Below are 20,252 nucleotides of genomic sequence, written 5' to 3'. Positions count from 1 at the left end.
TATATTTTTTCTCCACTCTGGGAGTGATGATCGTGGCTTTGACTGGCTCTTTAAAAATTTGATGTGCGTGTTTCAACATGGCTGGAAGCATGGGAAGGGGCTGGTAAGTAGTGTGTGTGGAGGATGATGTATTAAAGAGAAAATCATCCTCAAAAGGCTCGGTGTGCATGGCTACGTTGTGGTATGATGCCGCCCTAGCCAGACCCTGAGTGTATGCACTGCTATCTTCTGGTGGTGATGGTTTGGAAGGATATCAGTCTGGGCTATTATCGGAAATGGGATCTGGATCGTAGAAATCCCATGGGTTGACATTGTCGTGTTGTGAGTCTGCAGAGTGTACTGGAGACTGTGCAGCAGGTGTAGGAGTAGTAGGTGGAGAGACAGTCAGGTGAGGAGAATAAGGAGGAGACTGATGAGGTAAAAATTGCAGAGGCAGAGTTTTTTGCTTAGGCCTTGGCACTTTAGCTGGTGGCTGATCAGTGTCCAATTATCCTTGAAAGACTAGCTTCCTCTTAGTCTTTAGAGGAGGTGCAGTTAGAATCTTGCCAGTGTCTTTATGAATATGAATTCTGGCCTGCCTTTCATCAATTTCCTCCATTTGTGTGAGTTTCTCCGAAAATCTATGGCTTTCTTTAAGTTGTTTTAAAAGTCCATGCTCCTCTGTTTATATGGGTCTTTTCGGCTCCAAAGCCGGTTTTCTCGGGATCGAATGTCCGGGAGTGGATGTTGGCCTCGCCTCCGAAAGGCTCAGACTTTTTAATTTTAAGAAAAGGAAGTTTGTCACTGTGTAATTACAGTTAAGTCAGGGTTTCCATAGGAACAGAATGTTTTGTTGTGATAATAACTTTGATGCCATTTGACAAATATTCACAAATCTTTCTCGAAAAAAAGTTGATGCACCTCAGCTCTTTCCTTGAAAGTCAAGGTTGGAGGGCAAGAAAACACAGTATGTGGGGTCCCAGAACACATTTAACCATGCAAAGCACCATAGTAATTTGATAATGCTGAGGAGAAAAAACACAAGTGAACAGAATTATACAATATTTGGCAGAAAGCTGGATCTTTACTCAGAAAGTGTTCTTTTTGTGATGTGGTGTAAATCTGTTTAGCTGTTTTTGAAAAGTTAGGAGTCAAAATATAGTGTTACCTGGATGGTTGGTGTCATGGTACTCCAGTGGCACTGGAGAGTCAAAAAGTAAAAACAAAGCATTCTGATTCTCTGAGAGAGTCCCCCGCCCTCAATTGCGCTGTTCGGTCTCAGAGGACCAAGCAATCGGATTTCCTGGCTGCAACATAAACAGAAATGTTGCACCCTCTATTTTATCTACACAGACACACTTTCGCAGTCTCCTCTAGTGTGGTTGCAGTTTCTCCAGTGTGGTTATAGTTTAAATGGTTTAACTGCACTTTTCATTGAAACTGTATTTTTTTATTTGTCTATAACGTTTAGCCTTTAGGAAGGATTTGAATGGAATATACAATTTACTAGCTTTCTTCCCAGGATTCCTGTGTGATGTCTGCTCTCCTCTGTTCACCTGTTGGTCTTTTTCTGCGAACAACAGGGCCAGCAAAAGGTTTGCAGAAGTAATGCATTCCACCCACATTCTCCCACACCCAACAACTACTCTGTGGCTTATAATGATGTTTCACGATGTACTTACCATACATTACTTGACAATGAAAAACACAACAAATATAAACTGGGCATCAAGGGAAGCCAACACCAACACAAACCCACCACTGGAACCCACCTCCGACAACACCACCATCCTCACCTGGACCCCAACCACCACCGAGGAAACCACCCGCATCATGAACTCCATCCACTCAGGATCTCCATCCGACCCTTGCCCGCATCACATCTTCAACAAAGCCGACAACATCATCGCACCCCACCCCCGAGACATCATCAATGCGTCCTTCACCACCGCAACCTTCACGGAGAACTGGAAACACGCCGAGCTCAACGCCCTCCTAAAGAAACCAACAGCAGACCCCACCGAACTCAAAAACTTCCGTCCCATCTCGCTCCTTCCGTGCCCCGCCAAAGTGATTGAGAAAATCGTCAGCGCTCAACTCACCACCGCCCTGGAAACCAACGACTCACTCGACCCTTCGCAGTTCGGCTTCAGAGCTAACCACAGCACCGAGACCGCCCTCATCGCAGCCACAGACGACATCATATCCCTGACCGACAAAGGAGAAACCGTGGCCCTCATACTCCTGGACCTCTCTGCAGCCTTCGACACGGTATGCCACCGCACCCTGATACGTCGCCTCAGCAACGACGGCATCAGAGACAAGGCCCTGGAATGGATCATCTCCTTCCTCTCCGGAAGAACGCAGAGAGTCCGGCTCCCCCCCCTTCAGATCCACAGCTTCGGAGATCATCTGCGGCGTCCCCCAAGGATCCTCCCTCAGCCCCACCCTCTTCAACATCTACATGACCCCCCTGGCGAACATCGCACGAAAACATGGACTCGACCTCATATCCTACGCCGACGACACCCAGCTCATCCTATCCCTCACCAACAACCCCACCTCAGCAAGAAACAGACTACACGAAGGCATGAAGGAAGTAGCGAACTGGATGACAGACAGCCGGCTTAAACTGAACACAGAAAAGACGGAGGTCCTCATCCTCGGCCCTACACCCACCGCCCTAGGCAGCACCCCCCAACCCACGGACCACGCACGCAACCTCGGCTTCATCCTGGACTCATCCCTCTCCATGACCAGAAAGGTCAACTCAGTGACCTTGGCATGCTTCAACACCCTCCGCATGCTCCGCAAGATCTTCCGCTGGATCCCCACCGACACCAGGAAGACCATCACCCACGCCCTCGTCACCAGTCGCTTGGACTATGGGAACACTCTGTACGCCGTCATCACCATCAAGCTGCAGAGGAAACTTCAACGAATTCAAAACGCGGCCGCACGACTCATCCTGAACATACCCCGCCACCACCACATCTCCGGACACCTGAAAAAACTTCACTGGCTCCCAGTCAACAAGAGGATCACCTTCAGACTCCTCACCCACGCACACAAAGCCCTGCACAACCTCGGACCAAAACTCATCAACCACCGAGTCTCCTTCTACACTCCTCCGCGCACCCTACTCTCGACCGGACAAGCCCTGGCAGCCGTACCCCGCATCCGCAAAGCCACCGCCGGAGGCAGATCTTTCTCTTTCCTGGCAGCGAAGTCCTGGAACGCTCTTCCCAGCCACCTTCGCGCCATACAGGACCACCTCTCCTTCAGGAGGCAGCTCAAGACCTGGCTCTTCGGGCACTGACCCCTTTCTCCCCCCCCCCCAGCGCCTTGAGACCCTTACGGGTGAGTAGCGCGCTTTATAAATGCAATTGATTGATTGATTGATTGAGCTATACATTTTGATTTGTACCCCTTAATAAGAAATTTAAGAACAAATATAATTTGTACTTCCCAGAATTCTGAAATAACCTGATGCCACTTAAATGTGAATTAGTTTTTTAAAGGGTGCTTTGGGTCAAGTTCACTTAGAATTTTAATAACATTTTGCCAAAATCAGGAGATACTAGGAAATGTTATGTGTTACTGCATGCTACACTGCTAAGAACGGCACCTCACAGGTGTGAACAGGCATAGCGTACAGTAAATAAAATGGACAAAACCATGCCCATATTTTTAACGGGCAGTGTTAGAAAGAAAGTAGCAAATGGGGTAGATGCAGTATCTGACCACATACCCACCCTGAGTTAAATTAAAACACCAAACACACTTTACTGCTTGGTATAAAGCATTTCCAAACAACCACCTAGAAATGTGAATTGGCCATTTAATTGGGCCAGTATTTCATTAGTATAGTTTAAGACCAAATACTAGGGACAAGACTGTCTTATCACATGCTTCACAGCGCAGATCAAACCATGTCTGTAATTTTTAACGGGCAGTGTTAAAAAGAAAGTAGCAAATGGGGTAGATGCAGTATCTGACCACATACCCACCCAAAAGCCAGGAACCCCCACTGTAGGAAGTTGGCTCTGTATGTGCTATTTCAAAGTAAGGAATAGCATGCACAGAGTCCAAGGGTTCCCCTTAGAGGTAAAATAGTGGTAAAAAGAGATAATACTAATGCTCTATTTTGTGGTAGTGTGGTCGAGCAGTAGGCTTATCCAAGGAGTAGTGTTAAGCATTTGTTGTACATACACATAGACAATAAATGAGGTACACACACTCAGAGACAAATCCAGCCAATAGGTTTTTATATAGAAAAATATCTTTTCTTAGTTTATTTTAAGAACCACAGGTTCAAATTCTACATGTAATATCTCATTCGAAAGGTATTGCAGGTAAGTACTCTAGGAACTTCAAATCATCAAAATTGCATGTATACTTTTCAAGTTATTGACAAATAGTTGTTTTAAAAGTGGACACTTAGTGCAATTTTCACAGTTCCTAGGGGAGGTAAGTATTTGTTAGGTTAACCAGGTAAGTAAGACACTTACAGGGCTTAGTTCTTGGTCCAAGGTAGCCCACCGTTGGGGGTTCAGAGCAACCCCAAAGTCACCACACCAGCAGCTCAGGGCCGGTCAGGTGCAGAGTTCAAAGTGGTGCCCAAAACGCATAGGCTAGAATGGAGAGAAGGGGGTGCCCCGGTTCCGGTCTGCTTGCAGGTAAGTACCCGCGTCTTCGGAGGGCAGACCAGGGGGGTTTTGTAGGGCACCGGGGGGGACACCAGTCCACACAGAAATTTCACCCTCAGCGGCGCGGGGGCGGCCGGGTGCAGTGTAGAAACAAGCGTCGGGTTCGCAATGTTAGTCTATGAGGGATCTCGGGATCTCTTCAGCGCTGCAGGCAGGCAAGGGGGGGATTCCTCGGGGAAACCTCCACTTGGGCAAGGGAGAGGGACTCCTGGGGGTCACTTCTCCAGTGAAAGTCCGGTCCTTCAGGTCCTGGGGGCTGCGGGTGCAGGGTCTCTCCCAGGCGTCGGGACTTTAGGTTCAAAGAGTCGCGGTCAGGGGAAGCCTCGGGATTCCCTCTGCAGGCGGCGCTGTGGGGGCTCAGGGGGGACAGGTTTTGGTACTCACAGTATCAGAGTAGTCCTGGGGTCCCTCCTGAGGTGTTGGATCGCCACCAGCCGAGTCGGGGTCGCCGGGTGCAGTGTTGCAAGTCTCACGCTTCTTGCGGGGAGCTTGCAGGGTTCTTTCAAGCTGCTGGAAACAAAGTTGCAGCTTTTCTTGGAGCAGGTCCGCTGTCCTCGGGAGTTTCTTGTCTTTTCGAAGCAGGGGCAGTCCTCAGAGGATGTCGAGGTCGCTGGTCCCTTCGGAAGGCGTCGCTGGAGCAGGATCTTTGGAAGGCAGGAGACAGGCCGGTGAGTTTCTGGAGCCAAGGCAGTTGTCGTCTTCTGGTCTTCCGCTGCAGGGGTTTTCAGCTGGGCAGTCCTTCTTCTTGTAGTTGCAGGAATCTAATTTTCTAGGGTTCAGGGTAGCCCTTAAATACTAAATTTAAGGGCGTGTTTAGGTCTGGGGGGTTAGTAGCCAATGGCTACTAGCCCTGAGGGTGGGTACACCCTCTTTGTGCCTCCTCCCAAGGGGAGGGGGTCACAGTCCTAACCCTATTGGGGGAATCCTCCATCTGCAAGATGGAGGATTTCTAAAAGTTGGAGTCACTTCAGCTCAGGACACCTTAGGGGCTGTCCTGACTGGCCAGTGACTCCTTCTTGTTGCTTTCTTTGTTCCCTCCAGCCTTGCCGCCAAAAGTGGGGGCCGTGGCCGGAGGGGGCGGGCAACTCCACTAAGCTGCAGTGCCCTGCTGGGCTGTGACAAAGGGGTGAGCCTTTGAGGCTCACCGCCAGGTGTTACAGCTCCTGCCTGGGGGAGGTGTTCGCATCTCCACCCAGTGCAGGCTTTGTTACTGGCCTCAGAGTGACAAAGGCACTCTCCCCATGGGGCCAGCAACATGTCTCTGGTGTGGCAGGCTGCTGGAACTAGTCAGCCTACACAGACAGTCGGTTAAGTTTCAGGGGGCACCTCTAAGGTGCCCTCTGGGGTGTGTTTTGTAATAAAATGTACACTGGCATCAGTGTGCATTTATTGTGCTGAGAAGTTTGATACCAAACTTCCCAGTTTTCAGTGTAGCCATTATGGTGCTGTGGATTTCGTGTAAAACAGACTCCCAGACCATATACTCTTATGGCTACCCTGCACTTACAATGTCTAAGGTTTTGTTTAGACACTGTAGGGGCACAGTGCTCATGCACTGGTACCCTCACCTATGGTATAGTGCACCCTGCCTTAGGGCTGTAAGGCCTGCTAGAGGGGTGTCTTACCTATACTGCATAGGCAGTGAGAGGCTGGCATGGCACCCTGAGGGGAGTGCCATGTCGACTTACTCATTTTGTTCTCACTAGCACACACAGGCTTGTAAGCAGTGTGTCTGTGCTGAGTGAGGGGTCTCTAGGGTGGCATAAGACATGCTGCAGCCCTTAGAGACCTTCCTTGGCATCAGGGCCCTTGGTACTAGAAGTACCAGTTACAAGGGACTTATCTGAATGCCAGGGTGTGCCAATTGTGGATACAATGGTACATTTTAGGTGAAGGAACACTGGTGCTGGGGCCTGGTTAGCAGGGTCCCAGCACTCTTCTCAGTCAAGTCAGCATCAGTATCAGGCAAAAAGTGGGGGGTAACTGCAACAGGGAGCCATTTCTTTACACCCACCAACCCAGAACTTGGGAAAACTAAGTATTCAGTAAGGTTTGATTGACTGGAATCAACACTTGTTCTTCTCACCTATCATGTCAAATAATGGCTAAAATGCATACTTGTCTCACATTTAACTACTTTTAAACTCCTAAGGTATAGGCAAAGTGATGCAATCCTATCATTTAGCAGTCCACACTACGTGTTCCAATAAAATCAGTGGGTGGATGGGCATATGGAGAGGAACAGGCAATACCCATAGACATGTGAATTGATTGTTCTAAGGTGGTTTTCAACAACATTTAGCATGAGAAATTGGATATGTGTGATACCTAAGACATCCCTTGATAATTTGTATAACTTAATATTCTCTGAAGCAGCCCACTGGAAAGTATGTTACACCAAAAATCATTTAGAACCCACCATAATATCTCCCATTCTCTAGTCCCACTACCTGCAAAAAAATGGATGCACTGAAAAAAGCAGACTAACTCACATCATGAGACACTAGGTTAAATGTAAAGATCATTAAAATCACATCTGAACATTTTAAAACAGAACATCAAGTGTGGTGCCACTCTAAATAAGGGAATGTTTCAAATTAAAAACTTTGCATCACAGTGGCAATACGTTTTAAAGTGTGGTGCATAATAAAACTCACAGTGAAATGGTAACAATCCATGTCCCATTATTATTTATTAACAAGTCACAAACTGTGCTGTACCTCGAAACAAAGTGATCTGCAAATCCCCCATAAACTGAACTAACTAGATCAATTCAGAGTGCAATGTGAAATAGAAGCATCAAAAGATACTACTAGGGCTAGTTTACCTTGTCGAAATATTTACAGAGTAAAGCTCGTGTTTCAGAAGATGAGAGGTAACTGAGCTTCGACATGAGGTTCATTTCACACTGGGACAACATGCTGGCTGACGCACGAAGGACATGCTGCCTGCGTGTGATGGATTCATTCTTGTACTCAATAGCAGCATCCAGTGCTTCTATAGCTTCATCAAGTTGGAAAAGGGTCCTCTCTTCCTAAAGGGGGGGAAAAAAGATTGAATTGCCTTTAAAAATACAATAATTTATATTATAACTTCTACGGATTCCAAAAAGGAAATCAGTTTCAAAAGGCCATAAACATTCTTTTTAATCATATCAGCCAACACAAACAGATCCATTGGCATTCTAGAAAAATATTTTATTTTAATTTAGCTAGCAACAGATGCATGTTTGGCCAATACCGCTGGTAAAACAGACTAGAATTGTCTAGTGTCAGGCATCAATTCCAATTAAAAATTTAACGACTGAGTTAAATTAAAACACCAAACACACTTTACTGCTTGGTATAAAGCATTTTCAAACAACCACCTAGAAATGTGAATTGACCATTGACCATTTAATTGGGCCAGTATTTCATTAGTATAGTTTAAGACCAAATACTAGGGACAAGACTGTCTATCACATGCTTCACAGCGCAGATCAAACCATGTCTGTAAAGCAGGGCTTCCAATCTCTAATATTGCTGCTGCTTTGTGATATTCATCCACAAAAAGAGGATAGGAAAACCAATTCAAGATACTTAACTATTAATGTGTTAATACTAAATGTCTCAATGACATAGATCAACTTTCTAAATTTAGATACACGCTAAATAACCTGTTGAGTTCAAAGGCAGATTACACAGTGTTTCACACAGCATTTTCTTTGGACTTAACAAAAGTGAATGTGTTACCTTAGGACAAAGAGTTTGCATTATATATGTTAGTATTAAAGATTAAACTAGATATTAAGTATTTGGGATCAAATGTATTAATAAGACTATTAATATAAACTATCGGAGGCTCAATGCCAACAAAGACACTGCTATGCTTATGGAGATAGACCTGTGTTACATAGAGCTTAAAACTGAGGAGGGTTAAATGTTACCTTCTGTAACCATATTTCTGGTGGACACAATCTTCCAGCAGAGACCTCAGTTTATGATTATTCTCCAGTCACTAGCCTGGATCATCTTGCCTGGTTCCAGAAACTCCTCCCTCCCTAACATGTGATGTAATGCAACTTCAACTCTGCTAACTGAATGGGACGATATTGGAGTCTACTGGGCACCAACCTGCCTAATAGTGTCAGTTCCTCATACTTTTTCTGCACCCCATCGAAGGGTGAGAAGAACTGAGAGTATCAACAACAGCAAAAATGACAGCAAGCAGCATGCTTTCAAGCAGTGTCAAGGCACGCCCTCATAGAGGAAGGGGGAGGGTAGTGAGGAATCTGCATGGTGGTATGTTTGCACCAGAAATTCCATTACTGCTGGATAGATGAGTAACATTTTGTTCTTCCTACAGATTCCTTTTTTTCCACCCTTGGTGTGATTGCCCTACTTTTGACCGGGTCCTTAAATATGTCTTTTGCGTGCCGGAGCATACCAGGGAGCATAGGCAGGCTTTGGTAGGAGCTGTGGGTGGAGGAGAGTGTGTTGAACAGGAAATCATCCTCGACCTGTTCTGAGTGGAGGCTTACGTTGTGAAATTGTGCTGCTCTAGCCACCACCTGAGAGTACGCGGTGCTGTCTTCTGGTGGAGATGGTTTTGTAGGGTATGCCTCTGGGCTGTTATCTGACACTGGGGCGTCGTATAGGTCCCATGCGTCCTGGTCTTGGTCACCCTGGCTCATGGTGGTGTGAGCTGTGGAGTGTGATGGCGTTTGTGCTGGTGAAACGTTAATCACGGGCGGAGGAGAGGGTGGTGGTGTAACTCTTTTCACCACTTTTGGTTGTGGTGCTTGTTCCGTCTGGAACTCCAACCTTCTCTTTCTCCTAATGGGGGGAAGGGTGCTTATTTTTCCTGTCCCCTGCTGAATGAAGATACGCTTTTGCGTATGGTCCGCATCAGTTGCTTGTAGCTCTTCCTCAAACCTATGCTTCTGCATTTGGGAGGTTAGCGAGTGCTCTTCTGTATAAGAGCCTGAAGCTGGGTCGCTTGCAGTTTGTTTCGGCGTCGAAACTGTGTCTGCGTGTTTTTTCGGCTCCGAGGTGACTTTTTTCCTTTTCGGGGCCGAAACCTCTCGGCGTCGATCTGTTTCGGTGCCGCTGTCTCGGCGTCGAGCCGTGTCCACACCGGCATCTCGGTGTCGAGGCTTGTCTCCAGCACTTTCTCGGTCCCGAGAAGGCTGCGTGCCGGTGTCTCGACCGGAGTCGGACGATCTCGGCACTGTTTGGGCCTTTTTCGGTGCCGACGGTCGGTCACCGATTTTATGGGTTGAGCCATGGCCTGGTGGCAGTGGCGTCCCCTGGGCCTTGTAAATGTTTCTTTGTGTGGTTTTCGACGTCTTACTCACGGTTTGTGTATCGTCGAATCCTTCGGAGTCTGAGTCTTGGATCGAGAAGGTACCTTCCTCTTCCTGTTCCTCGAACTCCCGTCGGGCTGTCGGTGCGGACGCCATTTGAAGTCTTCTGGCTCGACGGTCTCGGAGTGTTTTTCGGGACCGGAACGCACGACAGGCCTCGCAGGTGTCTTCGCTGTGCTCAGGTGACAGGCACAGGTTGCAGACCAAGTGTTGGTCTGTGTAGGGGTATTTATTGTGGCATTTGGGGCAGAAACGGAACGGGGTCCGTTCCATCGGCGTTCTTCAGCACGCGGTCGGGCCGACCAGGCCCTGACGGAGGATCGAAAAATTACCCCGAAGGGCACCGGAGCTCTTCGATCTTCGATGCGGTGTTGAATGTAAGTATGCCGATCCCGAACGCAACAATACCGACGAAAATCTTCCGAAATTAACTATTTTTTCTGTTCCGAAACTCGGAGCGACAGGAACACGTCCGAACCCGATGGCGGAAAAAAAACAATCGAGGATGGAGTCGACGCCCATGCGCAATGGAGACAAAAGGAGGAGTCACTCGGTCCCGTGACTCGAAAGACTTCTTCGAAGAAAAACAACTTGTAACACTCCGGCCCAACACCAGATGGCGAGCTATTGCAGAACATGCGTATCTACAGCGACAGATGCCATCGAACTGTATATTTCTGAAGACAGAAGAGGAATATCTGGCCACACCATTTATGCTCAAGGAGTGAGAACCAAAGTTCTCCCAGATATAGCTCTCCATTCTACTGCTAAATCGCTCTCCAGCTCCTGCACTGCTCTCCCATCCTTATTCGCCATGATTTGTCTTTTCCCCTAACTTTGTTGAGCTCTTTGCTTTGCTTTCTCTTCCATTTTTATTTTGCGTTTCTATTGTTTCTCTGTTGCATTTCTATTGTTTTTCCATTGTCTATTAATTGGTCTTCTATTTCTTTTCTATTGTTTTTTCATTGGTTTTCTATTGCTTTTATTCCTATTACTTTGTTTCCCTCCTGTGCCTCTGCTGCCCACTTCTCGCATCCTGTCAAGTCCCACCCATTGCCTCTCAGCGCTCCTCCCTCCTTCCAGGGCCTACTTAAAGGAGGTCACACAGCAGCGCACCCAGCGTCAGGACCCCTGGTCCCTGGACCACACGCAGATATGACACTGCCTTCCTCTGTGCGCTGAACACTGGTCGCCCCAGCAAACATTGCTGCTTCACCGCACTCTACGGTAGGACAGTTCTACTGCACAAGCTGTACCTTCTGCACCAGCACACCCACCATCGCAGAGCACCATCATGTCGCAGAGCACCATCACGTCGCACAACACCATGCCAACATCTTGTCAAGCCATGCAGAAGTGAACCACCAACTCCACTGCCTACTCCTCAACATGCGCTCTATTTGCAAGTACTCCACCGAGTTATGGGGCCTCATCACCACCCTTGCACCTGACATTCTTCCTCACATGGACCTGTCTCAACCCTTCATCTGCCCCTGACATCGTCACAGCGACTCCTGACTGATATAAAATCATTCACCAGGACCGCACCAATAAGCTGGGAGGAGGAATAGCCTTGATCCAAAGAGAGACCATGCACTGCACCACCACTACCAACAATACCACCACCCTCATGGAATACCTCAACTTTAAGCTCCACACAGACAGCAAGACAACCAGAGGCACCCTACTCCCAGACCCTGGCCCAGCTTCTACAACCATAGCAGGCTTCATTGCAGCCCTCATTCTGGTTTCCAAAGACTACATCTTCCTCGACTACCTCAACTACCACCTCGACAACAACTCCGCCCACCTCCTCAACAGTATAAGCAGTCGAGGACTGTCCCAAATTGTCTGCAACCCCACACACACTACAGGACATACGATGGACCCCATTTTCACTTCCAGCAAAGGCGTCAAATACAGCTATTTTACAGAACTCACATGGACCGACCACTCTATTGTTGACTTCAGCATCTCCAACTACTGCACTGCTTCCTCCAAGATGGTCAGCGCACCCCCACCACAGCTGGAGCAAATTTTCAGAGACCCACTAAACGGACGCCCTCAGCCCCTCCAACCCAGACACCACCACCAACCTGGAACAGGGATCACCAACTGCGTTGACAGCATCATCCCCATCAAGAGCAACAAGCACAGTGGATTCTCCAAAAACGCCACCTGGTACACCCAAGAACTCAGGACAGCAAAATGAAAAAGCAAAGCGCTGGAGAGGGGATGGCGTGCCAGAAGGGACACCTCTGTCAGGGCACCCTTCATTAACTTCTGCCACCACTTACTGAGGACAACTAAGATGACAGCCCTAACTGCACACATTGAAACGAGTACCAACAATAGCAAGGAATTTTTCATTCTCATTAAGGGGTTCTCCAACTCAGCTGCCAGCAAAAACAACATCACAACCTCGCAGGATCTCTGAAACAACCTCTGTTGACCCCAGCGAAAACAAAAGCTACTGGCCAATCTCCTGCCTCCCGTTCTCAGCCAAGGTACTAGAAAAGTCCATCAACACACAACTCACACCACACTCTGAACAGAATCAGCTACTCGACGACTACCAATTCCGATTCCGCAGCACCCACAGCACCCTTGTCAGAGCCACCAATGACATCCAAACCCTCCTCGACTGAAGAAATACAGCAGCTCTCATCCTCCTCGACCTCTCAGTGGCCTTTGACACTGTATCCCACAACACACACTGATCAAAAGACTCCATCACATTGGAATCCAAGGGGACACACTTAGATGGATCACATCCTTTCTTACCAGAAGGACACAGAGGGTTATCTACCACCTTTCACCTCCGAACCCAAGGATATAGTCTGCCTGAGCCCCCCTGAGATGATCCCTCAGCCCTTTCTACATAGGAATTGCTGCATACCCCCTACAGAGACTTCAGACCATATAGAACACTGCAGCCAGACTCGTCCTCGACCTCCCCAATGAACGTACTTTACACCCCACCTCAGCCAACTTGTAGGAAGTTGGCTCTGTATGCACTATTTCAAAGTAAGGAATAGTATGCACAGAGTCCAAGGGTGCCCCTTAGAGGTAAGATTGTGGCAAAAAGAGATAATACTAATGCTCTATTTTGTGGTAGTGTTAAGCATTTGTTGTACATACACACAGGCAATAAATGAGGAACACACGCTCAGAGACAATTCCAGGCCAATAGGTTTTTGTATAGAAAAATATCTTTTCTTAGTTTATTTTAAGAACCACAGGTTCAAATTCTACATGTAATACTTTGCATGAAAGGTATTGCAGGTAAGTACTTTAGGAACTTTGAATAATCACAATAGCATATATACTTTTCAAATAAAACACATATAGCTATTTTAAAACTAGACAGTGCAATTTTCACAGTTCCTAGGGGAGGTAAGTATCTGTTAGTTCTTGCAGGTAAGTAAACCACCTACGGGGTTCAAGTTTGGGTCCAAGGTAGCCCACCGTTGGGGGTTCAGAGCAACCCCAAAGATACCACACCAGCAGCTCAGGGCCGGTCAGGTGCAGAGTTCAAAGTGGTGCCCAAAACGCATAGGCTTCAATGGAGAAGGGGGTGCCCCGGTTCCAGTCTGCCAGCAGGTAAGTACCCGCGTCTTCGGAGGGCAGACCAGGGTGGTTTTGTAGGGCACCGGGGGGGACACAAGTTAGCACAGAAAGTACACCCTCAGCAGCACGGGGGCGGCCCGGTGCAGTGTGCAAACACACGTCGGGTTTTCAATTGGAATCAATGGGAGACCAAGGGGTCTCTTCAGCGATGCAGGCAGGCAAGGGGGGGGGGGGCTCCTCGGGGTAGCCACCACCTGGGCAAGGGAGAGGGCCTCCTGGGGGTCACTCCTGCACTGGAGTTCCGATCTTTCAGGTCCTGGGGGCTGCGGGTGCAGAGTCTTTACCAGGCGTTGGGATCTGGGAAGCAGGCAGTCGCGGTAAGGGGGAGCCTCGGGATTCCCTCTGCAGGCGTCGCTGTGGGGGCTCGGGGGGGGGGGGGGCAATTCTGGCTACTCACGGTCTCGTAGTCGCCGGGGAGTCCTCCCTGAAGTGTTGTTTCTCCACAAGTCGAGCCGGGGGCGTCGGGTGCAGAGTTGCAAGTCTCACGCTTCTGGCGGGAAACGCAGTGGTCTTGAAGTTGCTTCTTTGGAAACAAAGTTGCAGTCTTTGGTGAACAGGGCCGCTGTTCTCGGGAGTCTCTTGGTCCTTCTAGAGCAGGGCAGTCCTCTGAGGATTCAGAGGTCGCTGGTCCCTGGGGAAAGCGTCACTGGAGCAGTGTCTTTAGAAGTGGGGAGACAGGTCGGTAGAGCTGGGGCCAAAGCAGTTGGTGTCTCCGTCTTCTCTGCAGGGTTTTTCAGCTCAGCAGTCCTCTTCTTCTTAGGTTGCAGGAATCTGAGTTCCTAGGTTCAGGGGAGCCCCTAAATACAGAATTTAGGGGTGTGTTTAGGTCAGGGAGGGCAGTAGCCAATGGCTACTAACCCTGAGGGTGGCTACACCCTCTTTGTGCCTCCTCCCAAGGGGAGGGGGTCACATTCCTATCCCTATTGGGGGGATCCTCCATCTGCAAGATGGAGGATTCCTAAAAGTTAGAGCCACTTCACCTCAGGTTGCCTTAGGGGCTGTCCTGACTAGCCAGTGACTCCTCCTTGTTTTTCTCATTATCTCCTCCGGCCTTGCCGCCAAAAGTGGGGCTGTGGCCGGAGGGGGCGGGCAACTCCACTAGCTGGAATGCCCTGTGGTGCTGTAACAAAGGAGGTGAGCCTTTGAGGCTCACCGCCAGGTGTTACAACTCCTGCAAGGGGGAGGTGATAAGCATCTCCACCCAGTGCAGGCTTTGTTACTAGCCACAGAGTGACAAAGGCACTCTCCCCATGTGGCCAGCAACATGTCTCGAGTGTGGCAGGCTGCTAAAACCAGTCAGCCTACACGGGTAGTTGGTTAAGGTTTAAGGGGGCACCTCTAAGGTGCCCTCTGGGGTGTATGTTACAATAAAATGTACACTGGCATCAGTGTGCATTTATTGTGCTGAGAAGTTTGATACCAAACTTCCCAGTTTTCAGTGTAGCCATTATGGTGCTGTGGAGTTCGTGTATGACAGACTCCCAGACCATATACTCTTATGGCTACCCTGCACTTACAATGTCTAAGGTTTTGCTTAGACACTGTAGGGGCACAGTGCTCATGCACTGATGCCCTCACCTATGGTATAGTGAACCCTGCCTTAGGGCTGTGAGGCCTGCTAGAGGGGTGACTTATCTATACTACATAGACAGTGTGAGGTTGGCATGGCACCCTGAGGGGAGTGCCATGTTGACTTACTCGTTTTGTCCTCACCAGCACACACAAGCTGGCAAGCAGTGTGTCTGTGCTGAGTGAGGGGTGCCCAGGGTGGCATAAGATATGCTGCAGCCCTTAGAGACCTTCCCTGGCATCAGGGCCCTTGGTACCAGGGGTACCAGTTACAAGGGACTTACCTGGATGCCAGGGTGTGCCAACTGTGTAAACAAAAGTACAGGTTAGGGAAAGAACACTGGTGCTAGGGCCTGGTTAGCAGGCCTCAGCGCACTTTCAAATCAAAACATAGCATCAACAAAGGCAAAAAGTCAGGGGGTAACCATGCCAAGGAGGCATTTCCTTACACAACTCTACTGGCTCCTCGTTCAGAAAAGATGCCAATTCAAGCTGCTGACCCATACATACAAGGCTCTACCCAACCAAGGACCCACCTACATTAACCACCGCCTGAACTTACACCAACCAATGAGAATACTACAATGTGGCCTCCCTATCACTTGCACACAAGCCCCACATCCACGGAAGCAGAATTGGAGGACGCTCCTTCTACTACATCGCAGCAAAGACCTGAAACAGCCTCCCCATGTAGCTTCGGCCCATCACCTCACTTCCAGATATCCGAAGAGCCCTTAAACCTGGCTGTTCGATTGAGCCTTCCGGAACCTCAAGCGCCTGGATACCCTACCGGTTGATTAGAAGCGCTATATAAAGCCTGATTCATTGTTTGACTCAAAACAATATAATTGGCTCCATCACCGAAGGATAAACATACGTTTAGATCCTTTATGGGTTTCGTACTACTATATATAATTTTTTTCCAATTTTGCATAAAAGACATGCTCCCAGGGCACAACTGAGAGAGGAAAATTGGTTTGTGTGGGTGTGATTCTCAACAGAAATGTTTTGAAGTTATAAAGATGGAAATTTGTAGCACAAGAAGCTTAACTCCATTTGACATTAACTTAAAAAACATTTTGAAGGCTGGTGACAGTGTCCCAGGTATTGGGACGGCAGTTTCTCAAACGTATGGTGGTACAGGAAAAGCTGTGGCCTTTGCTTGATGGTCTGACACTGATTCTGAGAGAAATGTTCTACGATAGTGAGGATGACACTGGCTTCCACATGGGGTGCTTAGTATTACTATACATATTTATCAATGAATACCAGGGCACACCCATATAGTCCACAATGTCCATACAGGTAGTAAGGTATACACCAAAGTACAAAATGCATTTTCGTGGTTGGTTAGGATTTATTCTTCCTTAAGCACAGTACATTCCAAAATGCAGCTGACACGTGTTTCATCATCTAGACTTTCTCAAGGCTGCAAATATTGAATATGCAAAGAAAACATACAATAAGAATGTATACAAAGGTAACGGGGAGAGTGGGGGAGGAGGCCTGTGGACAGGCCAAACCGTTGTCTCCCTGATCCATGAGGTCAGTGGATCCCACGTCCCCCTGGCAACACAATGGCTAGGCAGCATGCACTGCACAGTGACTGGATGGGAATAGAGGTGGTAAGACGCTCCTTCCATAGCCACAAAAGGGGCGAAAAGCAGACTGAGGGGGACAAGGGGCCGCAGCAAGGCCCAAGGACCCAGCCGTAGCACAAGAATCTTTAAAGCGCTCGAGTGCAGAGCCTTCTTTTTCTCCAAAGAGATAGGTGCCATCAAAGGGCATGTCCATAAAATTGGCTTGGACATCCCCCGAAAAGTCAGATGTTATCAACCAGGCGTGGCCCCTAAGGTCCACTGTCGATGCAACTGCCCTGCCCAGTCCACATCGGATTGTGAACTTTGCTGCATCTCTCCCATCAGCAACGGTTTGGAAGTGTACAGTCCAGGACTCCTCTGGCACCTATGGCATCATTTGCGCAACCACATCCTACAGAGTGTGGACATAATGTCCCAAAAGGCATGCAGATTTCACTGACTGCTATGCCAGGCTGGCAGAAAAAACTTTTTTTTTCCAAGTGTGTCCAGCCTCTTTGGAGGTGCGGTAGGTAGCACACCCTAGGAAGTGGAGGCTTGGACCATCAAGCTCTCAGGCGTAGTGTGATACATGAGGAAGTTTGGGTTCCCGGGAGAGGGAAAATGCTGGTGGGCATTCATTCTATTCACAGAAGCCCCTGTGCTGGATTTGGAGCAGGTACTCAAAAGGACGTTCATGAGGGTATCACTGAATAGGAGTAGGGGCTCGAGGTGCAGATTCGCGGTTGTAGCACTACTGTCAAGAGATTAGTCTTGACTGCTACCGAGGGTAGGTGAAGGTCTAGGACCTCAGCTGCCCTCCACACCAGCCTTGCATGGGAAGATCGATCCTCCATAGCCACGGTAGGGGAAGAAACATCTGGAGAAGTGTCCAGCCCACTGGCTTCACCAAGATCCTCACATCAGGCCATGGTTTATCACTAATAAGGCTGATATTCTAAAGGGACCAGCAACCCATCCCGGAGCAGGCCGATAGCGGCGGGCAATTGTCCTGTTCACTAGAGCCCCTGTGCTGTGTTTGGACCAGGTACACCACAGGACATATGTAAGGGCTTCATTGAAGGGAAGCAGGGTTTTGGAAGCACCTCTGTCAGGAGGTTAGTCCTGAATGCCACTAAAAGGCAGCTCAAGGTCCAGGACCTCAGCTGCCCTCTGGACACCACAGAATATGAAGCATCCTCCTCCATATCAACTGGGGAGGTGTCCAGTTCACTGGCTTCCCCCAAATGTGTACACCAGTCCATAGGGTTTTAGAGCTGGTATTCCAAAGGGTACAGAGACTCCTCCCATTCCTCACCGTAAACAAACCCATAAGAAACAGGCTCAGGATCCGACACAGGATGCGAGGCTCCATAAGTTGGAGTCATCAATGAGGATGGGGATGGTGCTGCTCCAGGGCACGGGTAGTGCTGGGAGCGTCTAAGTCGGGACTGGCATCAGGGTATGTCGAGATGGTACGACCGACGCCCTCCCGGATCCAAGCATGGGTCCGTGTGCCCCCCTTGGAGCCAAAGCCACTGGAACAGAACCCGAAGGGGCCCCTTCTGAATTCCGCGGGCCTGAAGGTGGTCCAACAGTGTCGGACTGCCCAAAAATGAGGCGCATGGACTCATAAAACTCCTAACTGGGCAGGGTTTGTTCTGGCTCATGAAAACTCAGGGAGGCACAGAGTCGGCCCAGACGTAGACTGCAAATGGAGGCCTAGAACGACAATGCTCTCTCGTCTCGTCGGCCAACAGAAGAGGTGAAGTCGAGGAACGTTTTGCTTTCTTTGACTTCTTCTTGTGCTCCGACTCACCCGATCGTCTAGAGGCCTTGGAGTGGGACAACGAAGATGGAGGACTCTATGACCACTCCCGGCACCTTCCTCTCGACTGGGATCCTGATATGCATGGAGTAGAGCATGGGCCGCCATCAGCTTCAGAGACCGCTCCATCAAAGCACGGGCTGCCATTAGCTTCAGAGGGCGCTCGCTCAAAGCCTTTGGATACATGGCCCTCGGAGCATGACTTCGGGTCGTGATCGCACTCCAAAGGCACTTGAGGTACGGATCCGTAACGGACATCGCCTGATGACAGGATCCACAGGCCTTGAACCCAGACTTCCAAGATGGCATCATCGATGCACCAGGAGTTAGCAACTCAAAAATACTTTGACAAAATGTCGAAAAAAGGCCAGTCAAAAAATTACTGAGGGGTAGCTCTCTTCGGCTCAACGCTGGCTGGGACGGAATGAAAAGAACCGACGTCAGCACTCCAGGGTAGCACCTACATAGGATCTGCGACATCACATCTGGTGTAGATGACGGACACAGAGTCGATCAATGCCACCTAACAGCACGCAGGGGTACTGCTCAAGAAAAATCTCTGTATCCAGACTGACGCCTGGGGGAAATTCTAAGGTAAGGAATCTGCAACTACAAGTCTCTATCAGATAAATGGAATTACCCAGAACTGTAGTCATTACTGAAAAGAGAAGCACATTACCTGAAGATGTGAGGATACCAGTGTTTGGATGTCTGTTGGTGATAATGTTAAAGGTAAATCTGGATGGATGAGAAGGGAATCATCTAAGTTTAAAGGCCTGTAGGAAGTTGGCTCTGTATGTGCTATTTCAAAGTAAGGAATAGCATGCACAGAGTCCAAGGGTTCCCCTTAGAGGTAAAATAGTGGTAAAAATAGATAATACTAATGCTCTATTTTGTGGTAGTGTGGTCGAGCAGTAGGCTTATCCAAGGAGTAGTGTTAAGCATTTGTTGTACATACACATAGACAATAAATGAGGTACACACACTCAGAGACAAATCCAGCCAATAGGTTTTGTTATAGAAAAATATCTTTTCTTAGTTTATTTTAAGAACCACAGGTTCAAATTTAACATGTAATATCTTGTTTGAAAGGTATTGCAGGTAAGTACATTAGGAACTTTGAATCATTTCAATTGTATGTATACTTTTCAAGTTATTCACAAATAGCTATTTTAAAAGTGGACACTTAGTGCAATTTTCACAGTTCCTGGGGGAGGTAAGTTTTTTGTTAGTTTTACCAGGTAAGTAAGACACTTACAGGGTTCAGTTCTTGGTCCAAGGTAGCCCACCGTTGGGGGTTCAGAGCAACCCCAAAGTCACCACCCCAGCAGCTCAGGGCCGGTCAGGTGCAGAGTTCAAAGTGGTGCCCAAAACACATAGGCTAGAATGGAGAGAAGGGGGTGCCCCGGTTCCGGTCTGCTTGCAGGTAAGTACCCGCGTCTTCGGAGGGCAGACCAGGGGGGTTTTGTAGGGCACCGGGGGGGACACAAGTCCACGCAGAAATTTCACCCTCAGCGGCGCGGGGGCGGCCGGGTGCAGTGTAGAAACAAGCGTCGGGTTTTCAATGTTAGTCTATGAGAGATCTCGGGATCTCTTCAGCGCTGCAGGCAGGCAAG

General features: G+C 48.6%; 1 protein-coding gene across 1 annotated transcript in view; it reads right to left on the bottom strand.

The window, feature by feature from the left end:
- The window catches only part of KIF7 (kinesin family member 7), a 383,648-nt gene that overhangs the window by 51,548 nt on the left and 311,848 nt on the right, over window positions 1-20,252 (bottom strand). The window contains exon 15 of the mRNA XM_069222691.1: window positions 7,516-7,722. Within this exon, the coding sequence (XP_069078792.1) occupies window positions 7,516-7,722 (207 nt within the window). The remainder of the gene's footprint in view (window positions 1-7,515; window positions 7,723-20,252) is intronic.

Source organism: Pleurodeles waltl, chromosome 3_1 (genome assembly GCF_031143425.1).
Source record: "Pleurodeles waltl isolate 20211129_DDA chromosome 3_1, aPleWal1.hap1.20221129, whole genome shotgun sequence".
NCBI classification, from domain to species: Eukaryota; Metazoa; Chordata; class Amphibia; order Caudata; family Salamandridae; genus Pleurodeles; species Pleurodeles waltl.
This window is presented reverse-complemented; position numbering and strand designations above follow the sequence as displayed.